Below are 26,580 nucleotides of genomic sequence, written 5' to 3'. Positions count from 1 at the left end.
TCTGGTTTCCGAGCTGGTCATGGGTGCACCTCAGCCACGCTCAAGGTCCTAAACGATATCATAACCGCCATCGATAAGAGACAATACTGTGCAGCTGTATTGATTGACCTGGGAAAATCTAAAGAAATCAGCCTTGTGAAAGTATTGTAGGGAATACTCAGTAGGGTCTGTAGAATGTGTCACGCCTGCTCCCGCTCTTCCCCCCTGATGCTCGAGGTCGACAGGCTGCCCTGCATTACGCACTCCTGCCACCATCATTTACGCACACCTGCCTTCCCTCGTCACGCGCTTCAGCGATATTGGACTCACCTGGACTCACTCAATCACCTGTTTATTACCTCCCCTATATTTGTCATTTCCCTAGCTCTGTTCCCTGCTGCTGCATTGTTTGTCATATGTCTGTGTTACCCGTGTGCTGACGCTGCTCCTGTCTTGTTCTATGTCTGTTCCCGAATAAATGTCTGACTCCCCGTACCTGCTCTCCTGTCCGGCGTTGACTATATGCAGTGGTGTAAAAAGTACTCAATTGTCATACTTGAGTAAAAGTAAAGATACCTTAACAGAAAATGACAAGTAAAAGTGAAAGTCACCCAGTAAAATACTACTTGAGTAAAAGTCTAATAGTATTTGGTTTTAAATAAACTTAAGTACCAAAAGTAAATGGAATTGCTGTCACGTCCTGACCCTAGTAAGATGTAATTTTCTATAGTAGAGTAGGTCAGGGTGTGACAGGGGGGTGTTTTGGGTTGTTCTGTTTTCTATTTCTATGTTTTAGTTCTATTTTTTCTATTTCTATGTTGGGATTGTTTGGGTTGATCTCTAATTGGAGGCAGCTGATCCTCGTCGCCTCTGATTGGATATCATATTTAAGTAGGGGTTTTTCTTCCTGGGTTTTGTGGGTAGTTGTTTTCTGTTTAGTGTATGTCACCTGATGGAACTGTTGTCGGTCGTTTTGTTGTTTTGTTAAAAAGTATATTCATAAAAGTAAATATGAGCACTCTACACGCTGCGCCTTGGTCCCCTTTATACGACCCACGTTATAATTGCTCAAATGTACTGACAGTTGAAGTCGGAAGTTTACGTGCACCTTAGCCAAATACATTTAAACTCAGTTTTCCACAATTCCTGACATTTAATCCAAGTAAAAATTCCCTGTCTTAGGTCAGTTAGGATCACCACTTTATTTTAAGAATATGAAATGTCAGAATAATAGTAGAGAGAATGATTTATTTCAGCTTTTATTTCTTTCATCACATTCCCAGTGGGTCAGAAGTTTACATACACTCAATTAGTATTTGGTAGCATTGCCTTTAAATTGTTTAACTTGGGTCAAATGTTTCGGGTAGCCTTCCACAAGCTTCCCACAATAATTTGGGTGAATTTTGGCCCATTCCTCCTGACAAAGCTGGTGTAACTGAGTCAGGTTTGTAGGCCTCCACACACGCTTTTTCAGTTCTGCCCACAAATTTTCTGTAGGATTGAGGTCAGGGCTTTGTGATGGCCACTCCAATACCTTGACTTTGTTGTGTTTAAGCCATTTTTCCAGAACTTTGGAAGTATGCTTGGGGTCATTGTCCATTTGGAAGACCCATTTGCGACCAAGCTTTAACTTCCTGACTGATGTCTTGAGATGTTGCTTCAATATATCCACATAATTTTCCTACCTTATGATGCCATCTATTTTGTGAAGTGCACCAGTCCCTCCTGCAGCAAAGCACCCCCACAACATGATGCTGCCACCCCCGTACTTCACGGTTGGGATGGTGTTCTTCGGCTTGCAAGCATCCCCCTTTTTCCTCCAAACATAACGATGGGCGTTATTACCAAAAAGTTATATTTTTGTTTCATCACACCAGAGGACATTTCTCCAAAAAGTACAATCTTTGTCCCCATGTGCAGTTGCAAACCGTAGTCTGGCTTTTTTTATGGCGGTTTTGGAGAAGTGGCTTCTTCCTTGCTGAGCGGCCTTTCAGGTTATGTCATTATATGACTCGTTTTACTGTGGATATAGATACTTTTGTACCTGTTTCCTCCAGCATCTTCACAAGGTCCTTTGTTGTTGTTCTGGGATTGATATTCACTTTTCGCACCAAAGTACGTTCATCTCTAGGAGACAGAGCGCGTCTCCTGCCTGAGCGGTATGATGGCTGCGTGGTCCCATGGTGTTTGTACTTGCGTACTATTGTTTGTACAGATGAACGTGGTACCTTCAGGCGTTGGAAATTGCTCCCAAGGATGAACCAGACTTGTGAAGGTCTACAATTTTTTTTCTGAGGTTTTGGCTGATTTCTTTTGATTTTCCCATGATGTCAAGCAAAGAGGCACTGAGTTTGAAGGTAGGCCTTGAAATACATCCACAGGTACACCTCCAATTGACTCAAATGATGTCAATTAGCCTATCAGAAGCTTCTCAAGCCATGACATAATTTTCTGGAATTTTCCAAGCTGTTTAAAGGCACAGTCAACTTAGTGTACAAGCATTTCGCTACACTTGCATTAACATCTGCTAACCATGGGTATGTGACCAATAAAATTTGATTTGATTTGTAAACTTCTGACCCACTGGAATTGTGATACAGTGAATTATAAGTGAAATAATCTGTCTGTAAACAATTATTGGAACAATTACTTGTGTCATGCACAAAGTAGATGTCCTAACCGACTTGCCAAAACTATAGTTTGTTAACAAGAAATTTGTGGAGTGGTTGAAAAACGAGTTTTAATGACTCCAACCTAAGTGTATGTAAACTTCCGACTTCAACTGTATATAGGCTTGAAATCACTGGCCACTTTAATAAATGGAACACTAGTCACTTTAATAATGTTTACATATCTTGCATTACTCATCTCATATGTAAATACTGTATCTATACTATTCCACTGTATCTTAGTCTATGCTGCTCTGACATTTCTCATCCATATATTTATATATTCTTAATTACATTCCTTTACTTAGATTTGTGTGTAATCGGTATATGTTGTGAAATTGTTAGATATTTCTTGTTAGATATTACTGCACTGTCGGAGCTAGAAACACAAGAATTTCGCTACACCCGCAATATCTGCTAAACACGTGTATGTGACCAATACGATTTTTTTATGTCATTTTTGACATTGGTGATTGTCACACAGTTGCCACATTTATGAACCCTTTATAAAGCATGACATACGGTTATAGATGCCTTGCAACAAATGTATGTAGTGCTTTTGAAGGCATTATGAAGGCTTCATGAAGCTTTTATATGTTGAAAGTCATTTACAGCGGGACCAGTTGTAGTGTGTTCATTGTGGAATCAATATTAGTTATCAGCGTCATTATAAAACACAATGACAACTGGAATTGTGTGATCACGCTCTCCGTAGCCGATGTCAGTAAGACCTTTAAACAGGTCAACATTCACAAGGCCGCAGGGCCAGACGGATTACCAGGACGTGTACTCCGATCATGCGCTGACCAACTGGCAAGTGTATTCACTGACATTTTCAACCTCTCCCTGTCTGAGTCTGTAATACCAACATGTTTGAAGCAGACCACCATGTCTCTGTGCCCAAGAACACTAAGGTAACCTGCCTAAATGACTACCCACCCGTAGCACCCACGTCTGTAGCCATGAAATGCTTTGAAAGGCTGGTAATGGCTCACATCAACACCATTATCCCAGAAACCCTAGACCCACTCCAATTTGCATACCACACCAACAGATCCACAGATGATGCAATCTCTAGTGCCATTTCACACCTGGACAAAAGGAACATCTATGTGAGAATGCTATTCATTGACTATAGCTCAGCGTTCAACACCTTAGTGCCCTCAAAGCTCATCACTAATTGAAGGACCCTGGGACTAAACACCTCCCACTGCAACTGGATCCTGGACTTCCTGATGGGCCGCCCCCAGGTGGTAAGGGTAGGTAACAACACATCCGCCACACTGATCCTCAACACGGGGGCCACTCAGGGGTGCGTGCTCAGTCCCCTCCTTTACTCCCTGTTCACTCATGACTGCACGGCCAGGCACGACTCCAACACCATCATTAAGTTTGCTGATGACACAACAGTGGTAGGCCTGATCATCGACCACCGTGTGGTGCAAGGACAACAACCTCTTTCTCAACGTGATCAAAACAAAGGAGATGATTGTGGACTACAGGATAAGGAGGACCAAGCACACCCCCATTCTCATTGACGGGGCTACAGTGGAGCAGGTTGAAAGCTTCAAGTTCCTTGGCGTCCATATCACCAACAAACTAACATGGTCCAAGCACACCAAGACAGTCGTGAAAAGGACACGACAAAACCTATTCCCCCTCAGGAGACTGAAAACGTTTGGCATGGGTCCTCAGATCCTCAAAAGGTTTTACGCTGCACCATTGAGAGCATTCTGACGGGTTGCATCACTGCTTGGTATGGTAACTGCTCGGCCTCCGACCGCAAGTTACTACAGAGGGTAGTGCGTACGGCCCAGTACATCGCCGGGGCCAAGCTTCCTGCCATCCAGGACCTCTATACCCAGCATTGTCAGAGGAAGGCCCTAAAAATTGTCAAAGACTCCAGCCACCCTATTCATAGACTGTTCTCTCTGCTACCGCACGGCAAGCGGTACCGGAGCGCCAAGTCTAGGTCCAAGAGGCTCCTAAATAGCTTCTACCCCGAAGCTATAAGACTCCTGAACAGCTGATCAAATGGCAACCCAGACTGTTTGCATAACATTTGATTTGAATTTATTTTCTTACTAGAATAATATGTGTTAGTTAAACACACTCTGAACACTATAAACCTACAGTTCTGTGTAATACACTATCACTATAGATTTGCCTATAGATTAGTTTCATTATATATTGCATCTATTACAACACCCTCAGGCAAAATACAAGCTAAACTTCCATGAGAGTTCAGGTTCTTCAAATCAAATTGTATTTGTCACATGCGCTGAATACAACAGGTGTATATACCTTATCGTGAAATGCTTACTTACAAGTTCTTAACCAACAATGCAGTTCAAGAAATAGAGTTAAGAAAATATTTACTAAATAAACTAAAGTAAAAAAATCTAAAAGTAACAAGAAAATTACATAGCAATAACGTGGCTATATACAGGGGGTCCCAGTAGCGAGTCAATGTGCGGGGGTACAGTCATTTGTAAAGTGACTATGCATAGATAATAAACAGCGAGTAGCAGCAGTGTATAAACAAATCGGGGGGGACACTTGTAAATAGTCCGGGTGGCCATTTGATTAATTGTTCAGCAGTCTTTTGGCTTGGGTTGGAAGCTGTTAAGGAGCCTTTTGGTCCTAGACTTGGCACTCCGGTAACGCTTGTGGTAGCACAGAGAATAGTCTATGACATGGGTGACTGTATATAGTATATAGGTCCTGGATGTCAGGAAGCTTTATCCCAGTGATGTAGTGGGCCATACGCACTACCCTCTGTAGCGCATTACGGTCAGATGCCGAGCAGTTGCCATACCAGGCAGTGATGCAACCAGGCAGGATGCTCTCGATGGTGCAGCTGTCAAACTTTTTGAGGATCTGGGGACCCATGACAAATCTTTTCAGTCTCCCGAGGGAGAAAAGGTGTTGTTGTGCCCTCTTCACAACCGTCTTGGTGTGTTTTAACCATGATAGTTTGTTGGTGATGTGGACACAAAGGAACTTGAAACTCAACCCATTCCACTTCAGTCCCGTCGATGTTAATGGGAGCCTGTTTGGCCCTCCTTTTCTTATAGTCCACGATCAGCTTCTTTGTCTTGCTCACATTGAGGGAGGGGTTGTTGTCCTGGCACCACACAGCCAGGTCTCTGACCTCCTCCCTATAGGCTGTCTCATTGTTGTCGGTGATCAGGCCTACCACTTTTGTGTTGTCAGCAAACTTAATGATGGTGTTGGAGTCGTGCTTGGCCATGCAGTTGTGGGTGAACAGGGAGTACAGGATGGGATTAAGCACACACCCCTGAGAGGCCTCAGTGTTGAGGATCAGCGTGGCAGATGTGTTGTTGCCTACCCTTACCACCTGGGGGCAGCCAGTCAGGAAGTCCAGGATCCAGTTGCAGTGGGAGGTGTTTAGTCCCAGGGTCCTTAGCTTAGTGATAAGCTTTGTGGGCACTATGGAATTGAACGCTGAGCTGTAGTCAATGAACAGCATTCTCACATACTTTAGGTGTTCCTTTTGTCCAGGTGGGAAAGGGCAGTGTGGAGTGCGATTGAGATTGCGTCATCTGTGGATCTGTTGGGGCGGTATGTCATTTGGAGCGTGTCTACGGTTTCCAGCATGATGGTGTTGATGTGAGCCATGACCAGCCTTTCAAAGCACTTCATGGCTACCGACATGAGTGCTACGGGGTGGTAATAATTTAGGCAGGTTACCTTTGCTTTCTTGGTCACAGGAAATATGGCAGTCTGTTTGAAACATGTTGGTATTACAGACTCAGTCAGGGAGCGGTTGTAAATATCAGTAAAAACACTTGCCCATTGGTCTGCGCATGCTTTGAGTACACGTCCTGCTAATCCGTCTGGCCCCACGGCTTTGTGAACCTTTGTTGACCTGTTTAAAGGTCTTGCTCACATCGGCTACGGAGAACGTGATCACAAAGTCGGAACAGCTGGTGCGCTCTTGCATGTTTCAGAGTTGCTTGCCTCGAAGTGAGCATAAAAGGCATTTTGCTCGTCTGGTAGGCTCGCGTCACTGGGCAGTTTGCTGCTGGGTTTCCCTTTGTAGTCCGTAATAGTTTTCAAGCCCTGTCACATCCGACGAGTGTCAGAGCCGGTGTAGTAGGATTCAATCTTTGTCCTGTATTGACCATTTGCCTGTTTGATGGTTCGTTGGAGGACACAGCAAGATTTCTTATAAGCATCCGGATTAATGTCCCGCTCCTTGAAAGCGGCAGCTCTAGGCTTTAGCTCGGTGCGGATGTTGTATGTACGTATGTTCACTGTGGGGACGACGTCGTCGATGCACTTATTAATGAAGCCGGTGACTGAGGTGGTATACTCCTCAATGCCATTGGATGAATCCCGGAACATATTCCAGTCTGTGCTAGCAAAACAGTACTTTAGTGTAGCATCCGCATCATCTGACCACTTCCATATTGAGCGATTCACTGGTACTTCCTGCTTTAGGTTTTGCTTGTAAGCAGGAATTAGGAGGATAGAGTTCTGGTCAGATTTGCCAAATGGAGGGCAAGAGAGAGCTTTGTATGCGTCTCTGTGTGTGGTGTAAAGGTGGTCTAGAGTTTTTTTACCTCTGGTTGCACAGAAATTAGCTAAAAAAAATTTTTGTTTGACTGCATTAAAGTCCCCGGCCACTAGGAGCGCCGCTTATGGATGAGTATTTTCTTGTTTACTTTTGGCCTTACACAGCTTGTTGAGTGTGGTTTTAGTGGCAGCATCGGTTTGTGGTGGTAAATAGACGGCCACGAATAATATAGACTGTGTGGCTTACAGTTTACAGCATGAGGTATTTTACCTATTCTACCTCAGGCGAGCAATACCTCGAGACTTCTTTAATATCAGACATCGCGCACCAGCAGTTATTGACAAATAGACACGCAACCCTGCCCCACGTTGTCACGCCCTGACCTGAGAGAGCCGTTTTTCTCTGTTTGGTTAGGGGGTGGGCATTCTGTGTCTATGTTGTCTTTTTCTTTGATTGGCCGAGTATGGTTTCCAATCAGAGGCAGCTGTCATTCGTTGTCTCTGATTGGGAATCATACTTAGGCAGCCCTTTTTTCCCACAGTCAGTTGTGGGATCTTGTCTTTGTGTTGCATGTGTTTGCACACCTAGCTTTTCGTTCGTTGTATTGTTTATTGGTTTTGCTGGTTCACATTTAAATAAATATGATGAACCCAACTCACACTGCGCCTTGTTCTACTCCTAACGACGAACGTCACACACGTCTTACCAGACATACCTGCTCTGTCCTGCCGATGCACGGAGAAGCCAGCCAGGCCTATATTATCCGTGTCGTTGTTTAGCCATGTCTCGGTGAAACATAAGATATTAAACATTTTTATGTCTCATTGGTAGGATAGTCTTAACCGTAGATTGTCCAGTTTGTTTTCCAATGATTGCACGTTGGCCAATTATACAGAGGGTAGTGGTGGTTGACCTACTCATCGGTGAATACTTACAAGGCACATCGCCCTCCTCCCCCTTTTTCTACGTCTTTTCTTCACGCGAATGACAGGGATTTGGGTCTTGTCTCGACAAAGCAGTATATCCTTTGTGTTGGACTCATTAAATAAAAAAATCTTTGTCCAGTTCCAGGTGAGTAATCGCTGTTCTGATGTCCAGAAGCTCTTTTCAGTCATAAGAGACGGTAGCAGCAACATTATGTACAAAACAAGTTACAAACATTGCAAAAAAAACGAAGAAAATAGCACAGTTGGTTAAGAGCCCGTGAAACGGCAGCCATCCCCTGCGGCACCATTATCATTCTGGGTATCACTCCACATGTTGTGACAGTGGATGAATCGCAAAAGTCCTTTCCTCCGTTCCTCGGGTCCTTTCTACTCCTCTCCTTAAAACATTTTCAAGAGGGACGAAAGGAGAGAAGACGTGACACGAGAAATCAAGGACAGGCCGGAGCTGAGAGCAGAGTCCCTCCCCATCCCCAGTAACCTCAGAGCAGCCCTTTTTAAGGAACGGTCCTTTGTGACACACATACACACACACACCGGACCATCATGAAGATGGAACATTCAGGCTGGCCCAGCCATCTCAGGAGATCCCGTCTGATTGGATAGAGTAAAACAAATGGCCCAGACGGCAGTAATTGATTGGCCGTTGAAAGAGTGGCCTGCCCTCTTCGCTCAGTATCATTAGTCAGGGAGAATCATGGGAAGGAAGAGGCATGGATGGGCCTTGTATGGATACTATGTCTCTCTGTGTCTGGTATGTTACATCTACCAATCACAACAGGAGGGATGGAGGGTGCAGGTTAGCCCAACAGGGAAATCAACAGATAAAGAAGCAGAGTACACACACACACACACGCACAAACACACATATTCCCTGATTGTGATACTTTATTGTACTTTCCCCAGACACATGTCCTGACAGGTTTGTAGCTCTGTTCATTTAGCTGCTTCAGCAGTAGGGTAAAGTGGCCTTGATACCTGGACTGGACAGATGCTATAACACATTCTGACACCTAAGGCCTTCCTCTGGCAGCAGGTGCTTCAAACAATCACCAGATGGGGTTGAAAGAGGTCCTTTGTCTAGAAGTGTTGTATAACAGTTGTTACTTCAAACCTACAGAGGTGTTCTAGAATTATATTGGGGACTAAATGATTATTGGATGTCATAAAAAAATTTGACATTGCTTTTATAGGTCAGTGGTCTCTGTAAAGTTGTATAGGTACACTACATGACCAAAAGTTTGTGAACACCTGCTCGTCGAAAATCTCATTCCAAAATCACGGGCATTAATATGGAGTTGGTCACCCCTTTGCTGCTATAACAGCCTCCACTCTTCTGAGAAGGCTTTCCACTAGATGTAGGAATATTGTTGCGGGGACTTGCTTCCATTCAGCCACAAGAGCATTAGTGAGGTCGGGCACTGATGTTGGGCGATTAGGCCTGGCTCGCAGTCGGCGTTCCAATTAATCTCAAAGGTGTTCAATGGGGTTGCAGTCAGGGCTCTGTGCTGGCCAGTCAAGTTCTTCCACACAGATCTCGACAAGTGATTTCTGTATGGACCTCACTTTGTGCACGGGGGCATTGTCATGCTGAAACAGGAAAGGACCTTCCCCAAGCTGTTGCCACAAAGTTGGAAGCACAGAATTGTCTAGAATGTGATTGCATGCTGAAGCGTTAAGATTTCCCTTTACTGGAACTAAGGGGCCTAGCTCGAACCATGAAAAACCGCCTCAGACCATTATTCCTCCTGCACCAAACTTTAGAGTTGGCACTATGTATTCGGACTGGTAGTGTTCTCCTGGCATCCGCCAAACTCAAATTTGTCCGTCGGACTGCCAGATGGTGAAGCGTGACGCATTGCGTATGGTGATCTTAGGTTTGTGTGCGGCTGCTCGGCCATGGAAACCCGTTTCATGAAGCTGCCGACAAACAGTTATTGTGCTGACGTTGCTTCCAGAGTCAGTTTGTAACTCGAGGATAGATTATATTTACGTGCTACGCGTTTTAGCACTCGGCGGTCCCGTTCTGTGAGCTTGTGTGGCCTACCACCTCGACGTTGCGCCGCTGTTGCTCCTAGGCGTTACCACTTCACAAGAACAGCACTTACAGTTGGCCGGGGCAGCTCTAGCAGAGCAGAAATTTGACAAACTGACTTGTTAGAAAGGTGGCATCCTATGACGGTGCCACTTTGAAAGTCCGTGAGCTTTTCAGTCAGGCCATTCTATTGCCAATGTTTGTCTATGGAGATTGCATAGCTATGTGATCGATTTTATACACCTGTCAGCAATGAGTGTGGTTGAAATTGCAGAATCCAATAATTTGAAGGGGTGTCCATATACTTTTGTATATATAGTGTATTTTCAAAAGGTTATATATTTTGTGATGTTGAGATATTTTGGCAAACTTCCAAAAGGCAATTTTGTGTTCCCTTTGAGCATTGATTCAAACAGTCTCTCCCCATCAGGTTGGGCCAAACAGCATCGCTGCAAGGGACGGACGCATCAGAGAAGGAGACCACATTTTACAGGTAGGAAACTATTTATTTCTATCTTGACCCTCAGCCCCTCTTTTCTCTCTCTCGTTTTCTCTTGCTCGCTCTCTCTCTCCTCTCTCTCTCTCTCTCTCTTGTCTCCTCTCTCTCTCTCATTTCTCATCAGAGGTGACATAAACACTTTTTTATTTCACCTCCCTCTGCCATTGTCTCCCAACACAAGAACCCATTCATTTTTAATGGCGCCATAGTAAGAGAGAAACTCACCCCCTCTGTGACGGTTAGCGGGGAGGAAATGTCCCTCTGGCTGTTTTAGTTACCGACTCAGCATCCGACTGGGCTTTTTAACAGCCGTAAGAGCAGTTTAAGGATGCACCGTGCTCCAGATATACCCCCCACCTGCTTCTGGGTAACACACTCACACAGCCACAAGAATGCACACACACACACACCAGATCTCTTCCCTTTCTACACACACGCACACGCACACCCCTGAGTTAGACTGAGAGGCTCTCCATGTTATTACCCCTCAGCTCCATCCCTGGGCCAGGGAGGGTCGGTGGACCCTGGAGGCTACTAGTACCCCCTCCAAAAGACAGTCTTCTGGTGGGGTTAGAGACACAAACAGCAGAGTCAGTGGAGCTGTATGGACCATTATGGTGTTATTGGAGAGGGAGGGGGGTTGTGAGCTTTGCTCTCTTGTAGGGTGAAGGGTGGAAAAGGGGGATGTTTTAAGGTGTAATCGAGTGCAGGATCCTAGAGAGGTTGGTGTTTTGGGAGGTAGGGATAAAGTAAGGTCATATATTTGGGGAGAGGCAGATTGAGGGCTTCGTGGAGAGAGAGGGATAGTCATGTTTTGGGAGGTTAAGGTTGTATAGGCTTATGTTTTTGAAGTCATGTTTAAAAATCCAAATCTGAGCGGTAGATCTCAGAATGGGATCTCGGCTCGGGGAAGATTGGTGATCACTGGTATTAAGTGTAAGTGTTCTGTAGAGACTGAGAGCAGTAATGGTTTTGGGAGGCAGAGGCACAAGGTTGTTACAGTAATGTGAGTGAGAGTGCTGGAGAGAGTGGAGAAATGCTTTTGAGGAGAATGGCAGTAGACGGTAATGTCTTTTAGAGAGTGGTCTGTTTTCAGTCAGAGTGAACTCTCAGAACAACAGAGTGATGTGTTTCTGAATAAGGTTTAATGAGTCCGAGAGAGAGAGCGAGAGAGGGAGAGAGAGACAGACAGACAGAACAGACAGACAGAACAGACAGAACAGACAGACAGACAGACAGACAGACAGACAGACAGACAGACAGACAGACAGACAGACAGACAGACAGACAGACAGACAGACAGACAGACAGACAGACAGACAGACAGACAGACAGACAGACAGACAGACAGACAGACAGACAGAGACAGTGCAGTCATGAGAGGAAGAAAGCGTAGGGTAAGCACAGTTTTTTTTTTTGCACGGTTTGGTGAGAGATAATGTACGGCCGGGGCTAGCTGCTTCCCTAATTGTCTGCCGCGTGGCGCCTTGTCCATGAGTGTGCACGTGTCTTTCGTGCGGTGCAGGTCATAATGCGTTGTGTGATTGTATTGAGCTACGAGGCAAAGCGAGGGGTTCGGGTTAGTGGTTGTGATCCATGCCTCCACCCCAAGCACCCCTTTACTATTATCCCATGCTGACAGGGCCATTACTCTGGTCAGAGGAAGACGGATGCCCCCCTGGCACGGCTCAGTTAATTGTGTGGGGCGTCTGTATGTATGAATGTGTGTTGCTTTCAGGAGCAGAGCATTTCTAGTGCAGACGATCGGTCCATAGACCACTGTCCCATTCACGATCAATCCAGCCAGCCTGACCTGCTATGAAATACTGATTGGACACATAGGGTGCAGATCCACAGGAAGGAGGAGACTGTCTTGTGTTGCAGTGCCTTTAGCTGTCTGCCAGCTGGGATCTTTCTACAGTGTTCGACTGAGATAAAAAAAAGAAAACAAAAAGGAAAGTGGCCCTTCCCTTTGTGTGTGTGTTCTAGCGTGTGTATGTGCGCGTGTCAGTTATAACAGGACAGTGTGTGATATACTGTATATTGTGACTCCTGCCTCCACTTCAGGTTGCAACTGCTCTCTCTCTCTCTCTCTCTCTCTCTCTCTCTCTCTCTCTCTCTCTCTCTCTCTCTCTCTCTCTCTCTCTCTCTCTCTACACGGCAGTGTCTCTCCAGTGTGTTTGTGTATGAATAACAGTGTGTGTTGTTTCCACAGATCAATGGTCAGGATGTGCAGGACAGAGAGGAGGCTGTAGCTGTGCTCTCCAGTGAAGACACAAGGAACATCGTACTGCTGGTCGCCAGGCCCGAGATACAGGTGAGCTCTCACACGTGCACGCACATACACACACACACTCACACACACACTACTGTAGGAACATCGTGCTGGTCGCCAGACCTGAGATACAGTTGAGCTTACATCCACTGATGGAGTTGAAGGGATTGTTTTCATTTTTTTTTTTACCCCAATCCTAATAGTTTACTAATCCGGAGAAATGTATTGTAAACTATTCCTTTAACGGTAAGCACAGGTCCATACTGTAGGTCCATAGGATCAATACACCAGTCATTAGAGGTCTTTTTATTCATGACATCCTGAGTTAACATACGTAACACCCAAAAACACAGCCCTAAGGCTGAAAATATACCACTTATGTTTCTTAGATGAAACATTGCAAGGCTGCTACATGTCCCTGTATAAACACCACCTCTCATCATGTGTTATTTTTATATAGTGCCGGCCGCTGTAATTGACTTCCAACAGTACGCCATAAAAACTAATGGCATGCTAATATGCAGTGAGTTCAGGCCCAAGGCCATGGCGAACGGTGTGTGTGCGTGCGCAGTGCGTGCGTAGGGCTGTGGCGGTCATGAAGTTTTTGTCAGCTGGTAACTGTCAAGTGAATAACTCCAGGTCTCACAGTAATTGACCGTTACTTAACATAAACTTGTTTAGCATCTCTGGGCTTCCACGCATAGCCTACAAGCCACTGAGGCAGGCCTTTGAAACGTCTCCATTTTAAGAAGTCGGATAATGTCACGTCCTGGCCAGTATAAGGGTTAATTGTTATTGTAGTTTGGTCAGGACGTGGCAGTGGGTATATGTTTTATGTGGTTCGGGGTGGTGTTTTGGTAGAAGGGCGTTTGATTTAGTATTTCCGGGTTTTTGGTTTATGGTCTATGTTTATGTATTTCTATGTGTAGTCTAGTGAGTGTGTTTCTATGGTTGGTTAATTGGGGTTGGGACTCTCAATTGAAGGCAGGTGTTGTCTATTTGCCTTTGATTGAGAGTCCTATATATTAGGGTGTGTTTGTCATTTGTGGGAGATTGTTCCGTGTATAGCGTCAAGCCTTACAGGACTGTTTATTGTTGGTGTGTTTCTTTTTGTATACGTGTTTTTTTTGGGTTTGCCTTCTTTCCTTATAATAAAGAAGATGAGTATACATTTCCCTGCTGGGTTTTGGTCTCATCACTACGACAACCGTGACAGATAAATGTATTTAATATAGCCTACACCATCACTAAAAATCCATTGTTTATTTGATTTGATTTCTAACACATTCTAAGGCAGCATGATGTGACTCAAAGGATGATTTGAAAAAAGTTGCATGGAAGGCATGTGCTCTGCTCTGTTTCTTACGCAGGCTGCACACGCTTCATTAGTCTGTCGTTCACAATTTGACAAGCACTTGATAATATTCTCACCCATCAGACTATTCTCAATTTAATTTGGTCTTCACATATAGCCTACTAATATACTGTATGTGTGTAATAATATTTTATTTAAAAAAACATGTTATCCGTAGCCTGCAGTCAAATAGCGAATGGAGGAAGCGCTTCCTGTGCCAGGTAGGCTACACCGGTTGTAAAGTGGATTAAAGTGCTTCATTTTTTGAATTTAGAATTAAGAATTTAACAATAACAGCATGAGAAAGCTGGGGTCCTCTTTTAAATACTGTAGTGGCCAGTCAAAACTCTGTTTTCACATGCGATTGCGCAATGACTAGGCTTGTAAGAACATATGTTTCACTAGGCTCTGCAGGCTATGGGCTCTCCAACCCTGTTCCAGGGATCCTAAGCCTATAGGCTACGTTTAGAGTGATTTGGCCACTTTAGTTGTGCTACAAACCTTATCAAAACATATAGGCCTATGGGCTAGGCTACATGATGCTTGTGACTATGATTTAAAAAAGTCGCAAAACAATGCAAACGCTGTTTTTTGCCGTAGACAGCACATGCTGGGCATCATTCATGATAAACCCATCAGACTAGTGCTTGGCATTATGGCCAAAATATCATATCACAATATACAAATTAAAAAAATACAGTGTAGTGATATTTGACGGTATTTTATGTTTTTGATTAATAAAAGTTATATATATGCTTTATGAGTAGTTCATGACCCTAGGGTGGCAACACATAAATAAGTGATTTCAATAGGGCTTTCTACATTCTGACTGTTTTATACTGTTCAATCCAACTTCAAACAAAAATAATTTTCATAATTTTATACAATTTCTGTAGTTCCGGGAATTGTGTCATCATTTCCACACTGTGCCATGCATTCATCGACCTGGCCAAGGCTTTCGACTCTGTCAATCACCGTATTCTTATTGGCAGACTCAATAGCCTTGGTTTCTCAAATGACTGCCTCGCCTGGTTCACCAACTACTTCTCAGACAGAGTTCAGTGTGTAAAATTGGAGGGCCTGTTGTGCCTGTTGTCCGGACCTCTGGCAGTCTCTATGGGGGTGCCACAGGGTTCAATTCTCGGGCCGACTCTTTTCTCTGTATATATCAACGATGTCGCTCTTGCTGCGGGTGATTCCCTGATCCACCTCTACGCAGACGACACCATTCTGTATACATCTGGCCCTTCTTTGGACACTGTGTTAACTAACCTCCAAATGAGCTTCAATGCTATACAACACTCCTTCTGTGGCCTCCAACTGCTCTTAAATGCTAGCAAAACCAAATGCATGCTTTTCAACTGTTCGCTGCCCGCACCCGCCTGCCCGACTAGCATCACTACTCTGGATGGTTCTGACCTAGAATATGTGGACAACTACAAATACCTAGGTGTCTGGCTAGACTATAAACTCTCCTTCCAGACTCATATCAAACATCTCCAATCCAAAATCAAATCTAGAATCGGCTTTCTATTTCGCAACAAAGCCTCCTTCACTCATGCCGCCAAACTTACTCTAGTAAAACTGACTATCCTACCGATCCACGACTTCGGCGATGTCATCTACAAAATAGCTTCCAATACTCTACTCAGCAAATTGGATGCAGTCTATCACAGTGCCATTGTTACCAAAGCGCCTTATACCACCCACCACTGCGACCTGCATGCTCTAGTCGGCTGGCCCTCGCTACATATTTGTCGCCAGACCCACTGGCTCCAGGTCATCTATAAGTCTATGCTAGGTAAAGCTCCACCTTATCTCAGCTCACTGGTCACGATAACAACACCCACCCGTAGCACGCGCTCCAGCAGGTATATCTCACTGGTCATCCCCAAAGCCAACACCTCCTTTGGCCACCTTTCCTTCCAGTTCTCTGCTGCCAGTGACTGGAACGAATTGCAAAAGTCGCTGAAGCTGGAGACTTACATTTCCCTCACTAACTTTAAACATCAGCTATCTGAGCAGCTAACCGATCGCTGCAGCTGTACATAGTCCATCTGTAAATAGCCCACCCAATCTACCTACCTCATCCCCATATTATTTTTATTTACTTTGCTGCTTTTTTGCACACCAGTATTTCTACTTGCACATCATCATCTGCTCATCATCATCTGCTCATCTATCACTCCAGTGTTAATCTGCAAAATTGTAATTACTTGCTACTATGGCCTATTTATTGCCTTACCTCCTCATGCCATTTGCACACACTGTATATATACTTTATTTTTCTTCTATTGTGTTATTGACTGTACACGTGTTTATTCCATGTGTAACTCTGTGTTGTTGTTTCTGTCACACTGCTTTGCTTTATCTTGGCCAGGTCGCAGTTGTAAATGAGAACCTACCTGGTTAAATAAAGGTGAAAAAAAAATACAAAAAATACTGGTCCCCTGTGGCAGTCAAACCCACAACCCTGGCATTGGAAGCACAATGCTCTACCAACTGAGCTACACAGGACTATTCTAATTTCATAGTTGTAATATAGTGGGCAGCACCTTGAATGTTTATGACAATGAATGAAAAAGCCAAGGAGGAATTATTGACAGGGTTCGAACCAAAGTGTTGATCCATGTTTCCAGGGGACCCTAATTAGATGTTACATCCCATGTTGTTTTCTTATCTCATGTATCTAGCCAGCTAGCAAAAATATTCATGTTTCACCTATTCATCTCTCATTTAAGATACCGTTGCACAAACAATATGCTTATCTAGGCCTACACCAGCACTGTTACCAGGCTATATTACAGGGGTTCCCAAACCTTTTGTCCCACAAGCGCATTTTGATATCTGAAAACCCAAACCATGTGAAAAGAATTAGGATGTAATTAACAGCCAATGTTTATCTTTTAATTTGGGTCTATGGCAGTCATTGCAAATTAGTCTAACATAATGTATCTTCTCTAACCAACACTTATGAGATGGGTGTGCTTGATGCATGTCGCGTCAGAGCTTCTCAAAGTCAGGGGGCTTGGTCATGCGCACCTCATCTCTGCGGTCACACCGTACCTTGATCGATATTTGGTTTTAATGCAGACAAGATCACTGAATCCAGCTTCACACAGATATGAGCTGGCGAAGGGTATGATGAATTTTATGGTGATTTCAAGACAACTGGGAAGTCTGAAAAATACAAGGTCAAATCATGACGTCGGTGATCTTCAGGTCAGAATGTCGGAGCTCTAGAAAGAGACATGAGTTCCCCAGTCAGATCTCATTTTTTCCCAGTTGTCTTGAACGCACTGAAGTCGGAAGTAGGAGATTTCAGAATTCCCAGTTCCGAGTTCCCAGTTGTTTTGAACAGAGCATTAATGCTCAGAGGGAGACGGCAGGGTATTCCCTTTGAGTCTAAGAATCAAAACTCCTCCGTAGTGACCCGTGAATACATTCGTTCACATGACAGCTCAATCAGCTGTTCGATTTCACTTACCGGCATGTCAACTGAGCCAGGATCACAGTCAGTAGGTCACAAAGTGCTCTTCCAAGCGTTGGAGGTGAGCAGTCATCACTGGTGTGGGACAGTTACTGATGCTGTTTTCTGTTAGAAACATGCACAGCCGAGGGATGGGGGCATGGTTGACTTTTGAAAGACTCTCCAATAACAGTTCTCTGTTATACAACGTTTTTGTATTTCCCCTGCATGCTTGAGTTCAGTTCTTTCAGTTTCCCAAATATGTCTGTTACATAGGCAAGGAGGCACATTTTCTTTTCATTACACAGAAAGTCAACCAATTCTGATTTTTTTTTACATCCATTTTACATTCAAAGTTACCTGCTGCAGTATATCTCTGTGTTCTGTGCTCAGCTCTTTTGCAGCCAGTTGGTCTCGGTGTATCATACAATGTGTCCATATGGCAGAGGGAGACACATTCATAAATAGAGTGCAGAGGCCTGCCCACCGTCCCGCTTTAGATGGAGCCCCATCGATGCAAAAGCCCACCATTCAATCTCATGGAATGGGATTTTCTTCATTATAGCCACGCAGCGCACTGAACATCCCCTGTGCCCTTTCATGCTCGGGAATCGTGAGATTGAACAATGTGTGGCTCACCACCCGGATTCGGTCTTACGTAGCAAAATTTTTTACATTGGATAAAAGTAGAGACTCAGCGCTACAAATGGTATTTCATACACTGTATTTTTTAGGAACAATGGGAAAGTAATTCTGCTTTGAAAGTTGATAAACTTGCAACCTCACTTTTGGAAAAAGTGGTATCTAGTGAAGAATCTACACCCATTCACCATTGTTCTTAAGCTTTAGCCCCACCAATCTCGTTTCGCTCTCGGAGCATTCAGAGCGCACACTTGACGCTCTGGCCGATGATTTTTTTACCTCTGGATAACATGAAAACAGCCTAACCAGCTCTGCTGGCAACAATTTCATTACGCTTTTTTGACAACGTTTACTGACACTGGCCATATTCAACAGGTGTTGTACACTTTAGCTTAAGACATGTAGCTAGCTAGGTAAACAACATGTAAGATCACACACGACATGTAACGTTAGCTAACGAGCCAGTCAGCTAACGTTAGCTAGTTAAACAACAATGAACACAGTGCCAAATCAAGTCGTTACTACCCTGCATGAATATGCTAGAAGCTAACCAACCAGGTTCAACGTTGGCTAGCTAATATTAGGCTCTAACTAGAAAAGCAAACAGCTCTGGGATAGGAATAATAACATCAGCTAGGGAGCCAGCCAGGTAACGTTAGGTAGCTAGCTAACAGTACACTTTAGCTTGAAATGATCCACTTTCCGTCAAAATTAGAAACGTGTAATATCTTAAAATGTAGCTAGCTAACGCTAGACTATCTTTCCTGTATACATCATCATCATGCATGATGGACGAGTCTCACTGTCACGAATGCCATGCCATTGTTGCCCTTAGTTTGAAGATGTAATCCGGAGACAGCTGTTTTCTCCATCTCTTTAGCTGTCATACTCTAATTCCACTGATTTAAAAACTCGTTCCTCCAGAAAGTGGAGAGCAACACGTATGCAGCTCCACTACACGATACATTTTAAAAAAGCCGCGTTCGACAGGATTACCAACACAGACTGACCAGCTCAAATAGACAGAAGCCTTCTATATGGCAAACCAATTCGAACTCCTCTCTCGGCATATCCAGCACACTCATTATCTCAGCCAATCATGGCTAGTAGGAAGGTTGTTGACTTTTTCTGTGGCTTAACCAACAAGGGTCGTAATTTAACAATTTTATTTGTATTTACAGATGGCATTCAAGTTTCTTATTAAAGGCACATGAAAGTTCACATGTTCGAGAAAAGCATTTCTGCAAAAAAAAAACATGTTGATAAAAACGTTTATTTTTCGTTCAAACAGCTCTCCTGTGAAGTCGTGACTTGTGACATACGCCTAGTTTTCTGAATCGGGTTACATATGTCCTCGTGAATAGCATCCCCCGACATGTATAGCAAACAAAAATCAGTTTCCTCTTGATTGCTATCAATAGCATAAATTCTTTGTTTAACTGACAAAGAGTATTGATGTGAGTTTCTGTGCCTCTTCCTCCCCACACATTGTTTTTACCATATCAGTTGTAGCCAGTAATATCTCTGCAATAGTGTTTGGTTTCATAGCGTAGTCTAGCCATTCACAGTATCCTAGCCATTCACTGTGGGAGTGATTGAAGTGCAACAGTAAAGTGCAGCTTTTTCCCATGGTCCAAGGGTGCTCTCTGATTGAATTTTATCTTTTAGATTAAAATTATTTTCATTTTTAAAGTTATATAAATATATATATATATATATATGCAGTTGAAGTCGGAAGATTACATACACCTTAGCCAAGCACATTTAAACTCAGTTTTTCACAATTCCTGACATTTAATCCTAGTAAAAATTCCCTGTTTTAGGTCAGTTAGGATCACCACTTTATTTTAAGAATGTGAAATGTCAGAATAATAATAGAGAGAATTATTTATTTCAGCTTTTATTACTTTCATCACATTCCCAGTGGGTCAGAAGTTTACATAGACTCAATTAGTATTTGGTACCATTGCTTTTAAATTGTTTAACTTGGGTCAAACATTTCGGGTAGCCTTCCACAAGCTTCCCATAATAGGTTGGGTGAAATTTGGCCCATTCCTCCTGACAGAGCTGGTGTAACTGAGTCAGGTTTGTAGGCCTCCTTGCTCGCACATGCTTTTTCAGTTCTGCCCACACATTTTCTGTAGGATTGAGGTCAGGGCTTTGTTATGGCCACTCCAATACCTTGACTTTGTTGTCCTTAAGCCATTTTGCCTCAACTTTGGAAATATGCTTGGTGTCATTGTCCTTCTGGAAGACCCATTTGCGACTAAGCTTTGACTTCCTGACTGATGTCTTGAGATGTTGCTTCAATATATCCCCATCATTTTCATACCTCATGATGCCATCTATTTTGTGAAGTGCACCAGTCCCTCCTGCAACAAAGCACCCCCACAACATGATGCTGCCACCCCCGTGCTTCACGGTTGGGATGGTGTTCTTCAGCTTGCAAGCCTCCCCCTTTTTCCTCCAAACATAACGATGGTCATTATGGACAAACAGTTCTATTTTTGTTTCATCAGCTTTGTGCATGTCACAAGTAATTTTTCCAACACTTGTTTACAGACAGACTATTTCACTTATAATTCAATGTATCACAATTCCAATGGGTCAGAAGTTTACATACATCAGCGGCATCAGAGCGCAGTTCTGGAAAAGCCTAGTTACCGTGACTCAACGGTCACATGGCTCGTGACTACTGGTGTGGCGATAATTCGGTCACCGTAACAGCCCTATGCGTGCGTGCGCACTTATGGGTATGAGCCACTAAGTACGGCAGATGAGCAATGAGCCATAATAGACTCTCTACCTTCCCCTTTTGGTAATTAAATACGCCTCTCATAATACATCTAAAGTCTTGGCTGTGATATGGATCCCATTTGGTTTGAGACAAGCAGACAAAGAGCTGATGAATGACATTGAGGAACCAGATCAGAGGTCAAGATCCTCTGTTCATTGAAATATATTGACTTCATCTATATGTAAGGTCAGACAGGGATACTTGATGGGGACGTTGTTAATGATCTATCAACAGTTTTATAATGCTTTCAGCTATTGCAACACAAAAACTCCATGACGTGTGTCTTATTGTGGATCTCGATTGGCCAGTTGGTTTAAGCCAGGGCTTCTCATATTCTGGTTTTAATCCTTCTCTCTCTTTTCTCTCCATCTTTATTTCACTCTCCCTTGCTCTATCCCCCCCATCTCTCCCTTTCTATCTCTAGCTAGAGGAGGCGTGGTTGGATGATGAACACAGTGAGTTCCTGGAGCAGTTGAAGATGGAGATGTTGGAGGAGCAGCAGAGAGAAGAGATGGAGCTGGAAGCACTACAGGAGGAACAGGAGCAGGTGAGACCCACAGGGACAGACCAAAGGGTTTATTCTCTCATTTTGTATACAGAGCTTTTACCTGAGGAACAGGTAAGGTCCCACAACCATAGAGTCAAACATAGGGTCAAACCAAAGAGTAGACCATGGAAACCAACAATCTCAGAGTGTATACTTAAGGCATAATGCTGCTACATGAAATGCTGCTACATGAAAAGACTGACTGTATGACGGTCATTACTGGTTATAAGAGAAAGGCTGTTGTAGCTTGAGATAATCAGTAATGTTAGGTGGAGCGGATGAGATTATACCAAACTGTGTATTGAGGTTCTTTCAAATCTGATGGCAATATCTAATAATATAGTTTGAAAGCTGTATTAATATGGAAGAGGGTGGGGAGGATTTTGAACCCCAAAGATTGGTGACCACAATTTAAAATCTTAGGTTTTGTTTTTGAGATTAGCAAATATGTAAATGTGTAGATAGGGAAGTTCAAAAGACTGCAAAGCATGGGGAAGAAACAACAATTCCCAGCGTAGCAGAGTAGTGGTACAGAACTCCACAAGAATGGAGGGAATCCCAGTGGAGAACCCAAAGCACTGACTTTTTCAAAACTATTTCAGACTTCAGAAATTTCAGAAACTGCCAAATAGTTACGAATATCATTTCCTTTGTTCTAAAATTCCCAGTTTCCACAGAGTTGTACACAAGAGACCTATGCACTTCAAGTTGTTTTTTTTACAGATATTTTTTTACAGACACAGTAGTATGTTAATTTTATCACACTGTTGGCACAGATAGTTTTCCTGCAGTCAACTCTGGACCTCGAAGTCAGTTTCACTGCTTTTTAAAATCTAATCAAGGACCAATTTAGACCTGGCACACCAGGTGTGTACAATTAATTATCAGGTAGAACAGAAAACCAGAAGGCTTCGGACCTCGTAGGCTGTAGGGTAAGAGTTGAATACTCCTGATGTAGACCGTCTTTTAGCTTTTTTTACTGAAACACTTGTGATATACATTTTTCTTTCAGCCCAGAGGAACAGAAGAGGATGACATCACTGCCACCTGTTCCTCCCTAACTCAGGACAAGGACAGTGAACTGGGGATGTCTGACCACAATGCCCTTCTAACCCACATCCAGAGACGACTGTCCCAGTGCCTGAGGGATAGACAGGACACTGGACATCATCGTCTGGATGAAGAAGAGGAGGAAGAGGAGTTGGAGGTGGAGGAGGGTGACCGCTTCCAGCAGCTCCTGGAGCTGAAGTGTCAGATCCGTAACAGCGGGGAGTACGACCTGTTCTACAGCAGACACAGCACCATCGAGTGTAGTCTGGGAGAGCCGGCTGGCGGTGTGCAGCATGAGCTCCGCATGCTCAACGAGGAGCTCTGCAGCATTGAGCTTGAGTGCCAGAACATCATGCAGGCCCACAAGCTCCGCAAGGGACCGGGGGGGACCCAGAGAGACCAGGTGCAGCAGGTGTCTCCCATAACCGGCCGCCCCGTACCCAAGGACCAAAGCTTCCTCCGAGGCAGCAGGGACTCGCCCAGCAGGGGCAAGCTGGCTGACATCAACGAGCGCCAAGAGAAACCGGAGAAGTCAGACAAGGACAGCTCGAGCGCCTACAACACGGCGGAGAGCTCGCGCAGCACGCCGCTGGCCATGGACCGCTCCCCCGAGCACTCCCTCCAGAGGAGGATGGTCACCATCACCAACCAGAGGAACCTCCACAGCAGCCTGGCAAGCCTTCATGCCACAGCCAGCCCCAGTCCTAGCCCCAGCCCAACACAACGGTCGCTCCACCGAGCCCCCATCCCAGGCAAGGCCAGTAGCCCCGACCACAGCCCCAACCGCTATGAGTCGGACCAGACTGCCCTGGCAGACGATGAAAGGAGTGGGAACGGGAAAGTGAAGCCTCAGCATCCTCCCAGGGCTTCCCAGATCCCTTACCTCTCCCCGTCCCGTAGCTCCCAGCATAGGCAGCCCAACACCAACATCCCGGCACACGCCCACCACTACCAGAGCTACATGCAGCTGATCCAGCAGCGCTCGGCTGTGGAGTACGCTCAGAGCCAGCTCAGCCTGCTCAGCGTGGTCAAGGAGCCCCAGTTGATCCCCACCAACGAGCCCAAGATGGAGTGGAAGGTCAAGATCCGTTCAGATGGCACGCGCTACATCACAAAGAGACCCATCAGGGACAAGATCCTGCGGGAACGCGCCCTCAAGATCAAGGAGGAGCGCAGCGGCGGGATGACCACGGACGACGACGCTATGTCTGAGATGAAGATGGGGCGGTACTGGAGTAAAGAGGAGAGGAAGCAGCATCTGGTCAGGGCTAAAGAACAGCGGAGGAGACGGGAGTTCATGCAGCGGAGTAGGCTGGAAAGCCTGAGGGAGAGTCCTCAGAGCAGCAGCGAAGGACGCAAGGAGGTCAGCATCATCGAACTGAGCCACAGGAAGATGATGAAGAAGCGCAACAAGAAGATCCTGGACAACTGGATGACCATTCAGGAACTGATGACTCATGGGGCCAAAACCCCTGATGACCCCAGGGCCAAAGTACATAACGCCTTCCTGTCGGTCACCACTGTATAATATACAACTAACACAATCTACAGCAGTGTTTCTCAACCTTATTCATACCAGGGCCAGCAAGCTATGGTTCTTACCTTCTTGGAAGGCAGCTTACATTAAAAGTGACTAAAATGAGAACTGACTAAAATGAGTTTCAGTTATTAAACATCAAAGGGACCGGTCAGCAACATCCCAGGGACTGTTCCTGGCCCTTAGACCAGAGGTTGAGAAATACTGATCTAGCTACAGTACCCCATGTGGTATAATATACTTGCCTCGTTCAATGTGGCATTTTTATGAGGACGATAGGAATATTTTTCACAACTTTGTTACCCGAACAAATAGCATTTTGTAAAGAATTTTAACCAATGTCAATTTTGTTTATATTTTTTTCATCTGTTTTTCATGATGTCACCCTCTTCCAGATCCAGAAGCACTTTTGTATGAGATTACTGTGCAATTATCTTTCTTAGTTCCTAGTGTTCTTAGTTCACCCTGTGAAAATGTTCAATTATTTTCATATTTCTGTTCTGTTATGCAGTGATTCAAACCCATGCAGATCAGGATACTTGGACTCCCTCAGGGGAAGACATGTTGAATTGAATGTACAGTACAGAAATGTATTGTAATCCTACTTCTTGCCGGTCTAGATTTGATAAACCAGCCATTAGATTTATCGTTCAGGACTTTCTACAAATGTCACAGATACATTCAGAACTTACGGCAAATTCCACACATGCACATACGACTTCAACTACAACCACTGATTTACCAAATATAATGACACATTCCTTCAAAACAAGATGGTGAAGTGGCATTTGATAAAGATAACTTGGACTGAATGCATACATCTTCTACCTGCATATTCTAAGGGAACCAATGTTGAGATAGATAGATACATTAGCTAAGGACTGGACTACCTGACCAATACCGTTTACAGTATGGATCATCTAAGCTTTTAAAGCCAAGATTGTATCACCATTCCAAAACAAAGGACCATTTGCAGTTTCCTTTGCAATCATTTTAGTTGCAAAGGATTATTTTATTCCAAGAGGCTATGAAGACAAGCTGTGATATGTTGCAGCCAACAATTACTCTGCAATGCATCAGGAGTTCTTCCAATGTAATACTGGTAAACCCTTTTTCATAAGATTTTGCATATTTATGTTTACATAATCCTTTATTTTCCACACATTAGGTATTGTACAATGTTAACGTTTCTCAACAAAAGCCTTAAACAGTTTCCAATTAGATTCATGTAACTTTGTTGTGGCAAGAAATTTGTTATGAGCTGTCTATAGTTCTCTGTTGCAGCTCAAAATTGTTCAAACTTGAGCTCAGGCTTCATTTCATGTTTTAACAATGCCGGCTCATTTCAGTGCCCACACATACTCTGTATGCTTGTACTTAACTAGTTATGGATTGGATGATTGCCAGTGAGCAGGACTCATAACTTGGCAGTACATTTTCCAATTGTGAAATCAGGTTTTACATATGTATAACTGCATACTTTTCAGTCTGGTTCTGTGTACAGTAGAATACATACTTGTTTCAAACACATCATTTTCAGTTTAAATATTGTAAATGTGAACTTTCAAACCAACTCCTGTATTTGTTTCAAGTCAATGTCAATGGTCTTATTTCAAGTAATATGTAGTTGGCACACTTGTAGCCAGGTAAATGTGTGGTATAATTGTGATCATTGAAAAATGACATGAGAATAAATTATAGTTTTTTTTCTTCTTTATGGAACGTTTGCAGTAATGTTTTGACTGTGTCCTTCACTCTGGTTTTCTATTCACAACACATCACAGTGCTTGGAAGCCAATTATGTGTGAAATGACTGTTAAAGTGTAGGGTTTCAAACAGCAACAGTATATGTGATTGAGCTCTAACAAGCAGAAAATCCAGACTTTAGACTTTAAAATTGCTTTTAGTTTTCTTGGTTAACTCAAATTGAAACGTTATGTCACATTCATAAATTAAGTTGAGAATCTTCAAGCATCATTATCTCTTGCAGTTTTACTGAGATATTCAGTTTATAATGAAAATAGAGTATCTTCATGCATCTTGCATTTCTTGGGAAGTCATTGTCAAGAGATTATTTCACATGAGAACAGTCTGACAAATTGTTTTTGGAAAAGAACAGGCTTGTTCATTGGACTCATTTACACCTCAAATTCCTCCCCTGAAATAGATCTCTCCTTTTGTTTAATATTAACAATTAAAAAAATCACCTTCCACTCAGATGGCTCAGAGTGCATTAAAAT

General features: G+C 43.8%; 1 protein-coding gene across 3 annotated transcripts in view; it reads left to right on the top strand.

Annotated features, from left to right (window-relative positions):
* Nucleotides 1-26,062, top strand: part of LOC115152363 (PDZ domain-containing RING finger protein 4) — a 215,831-nt gene extending 189,769 nt beyond the window's left edge. For all 3 annotated transcript variants that reach the window (XM_029697155.1, XM_029697156.1, XM_029697157.1), the window contains 4 exons: nucleotides 10,601-10,663; nucleotides 12,885-12,986; nucleotides 21,631-21,753; nucleotides 22,766-26,062. In XM_029697155.1, the coding sequence (XP_029553015.1) occupies nucleotides 10,601-10,663; nucleotides 12,885-12,986; nucleotides 21,631-21,753; nucleotides 22,766-24,331 (1,854 nt within the window). In that variant the 3' untranslated portion in view covers nucleotides 24,332-26,062. The remainder of the gene's footprint in view (nucleotides 1-10,600; nucleotides 10,664-12,884; nucleotides 12,987-21,630; nucleotides 21,754-22,765) is intronic.
* The last annotated feature ends 518 nt before the right edge of the window (nucleotides 26,063-26,580 follow it).

The sequence above is a fragment of the Salmo trutta genome, chromosome 17, assembly GCF_901001165.1.
Source record: "Salmo trutta chromosome 17, fSalTru1.1, whole genome shotgun sequence".
NCBI classification, from domain to species: Eukaryota; Metazoa; Chordata; class Actinopteri; order Salmoniformes; family Salmonidae; genus Salmo; species Salmo trutta.
This window is presented reverse-complemented; position numbering and strand designations above follow the sequence as displayed.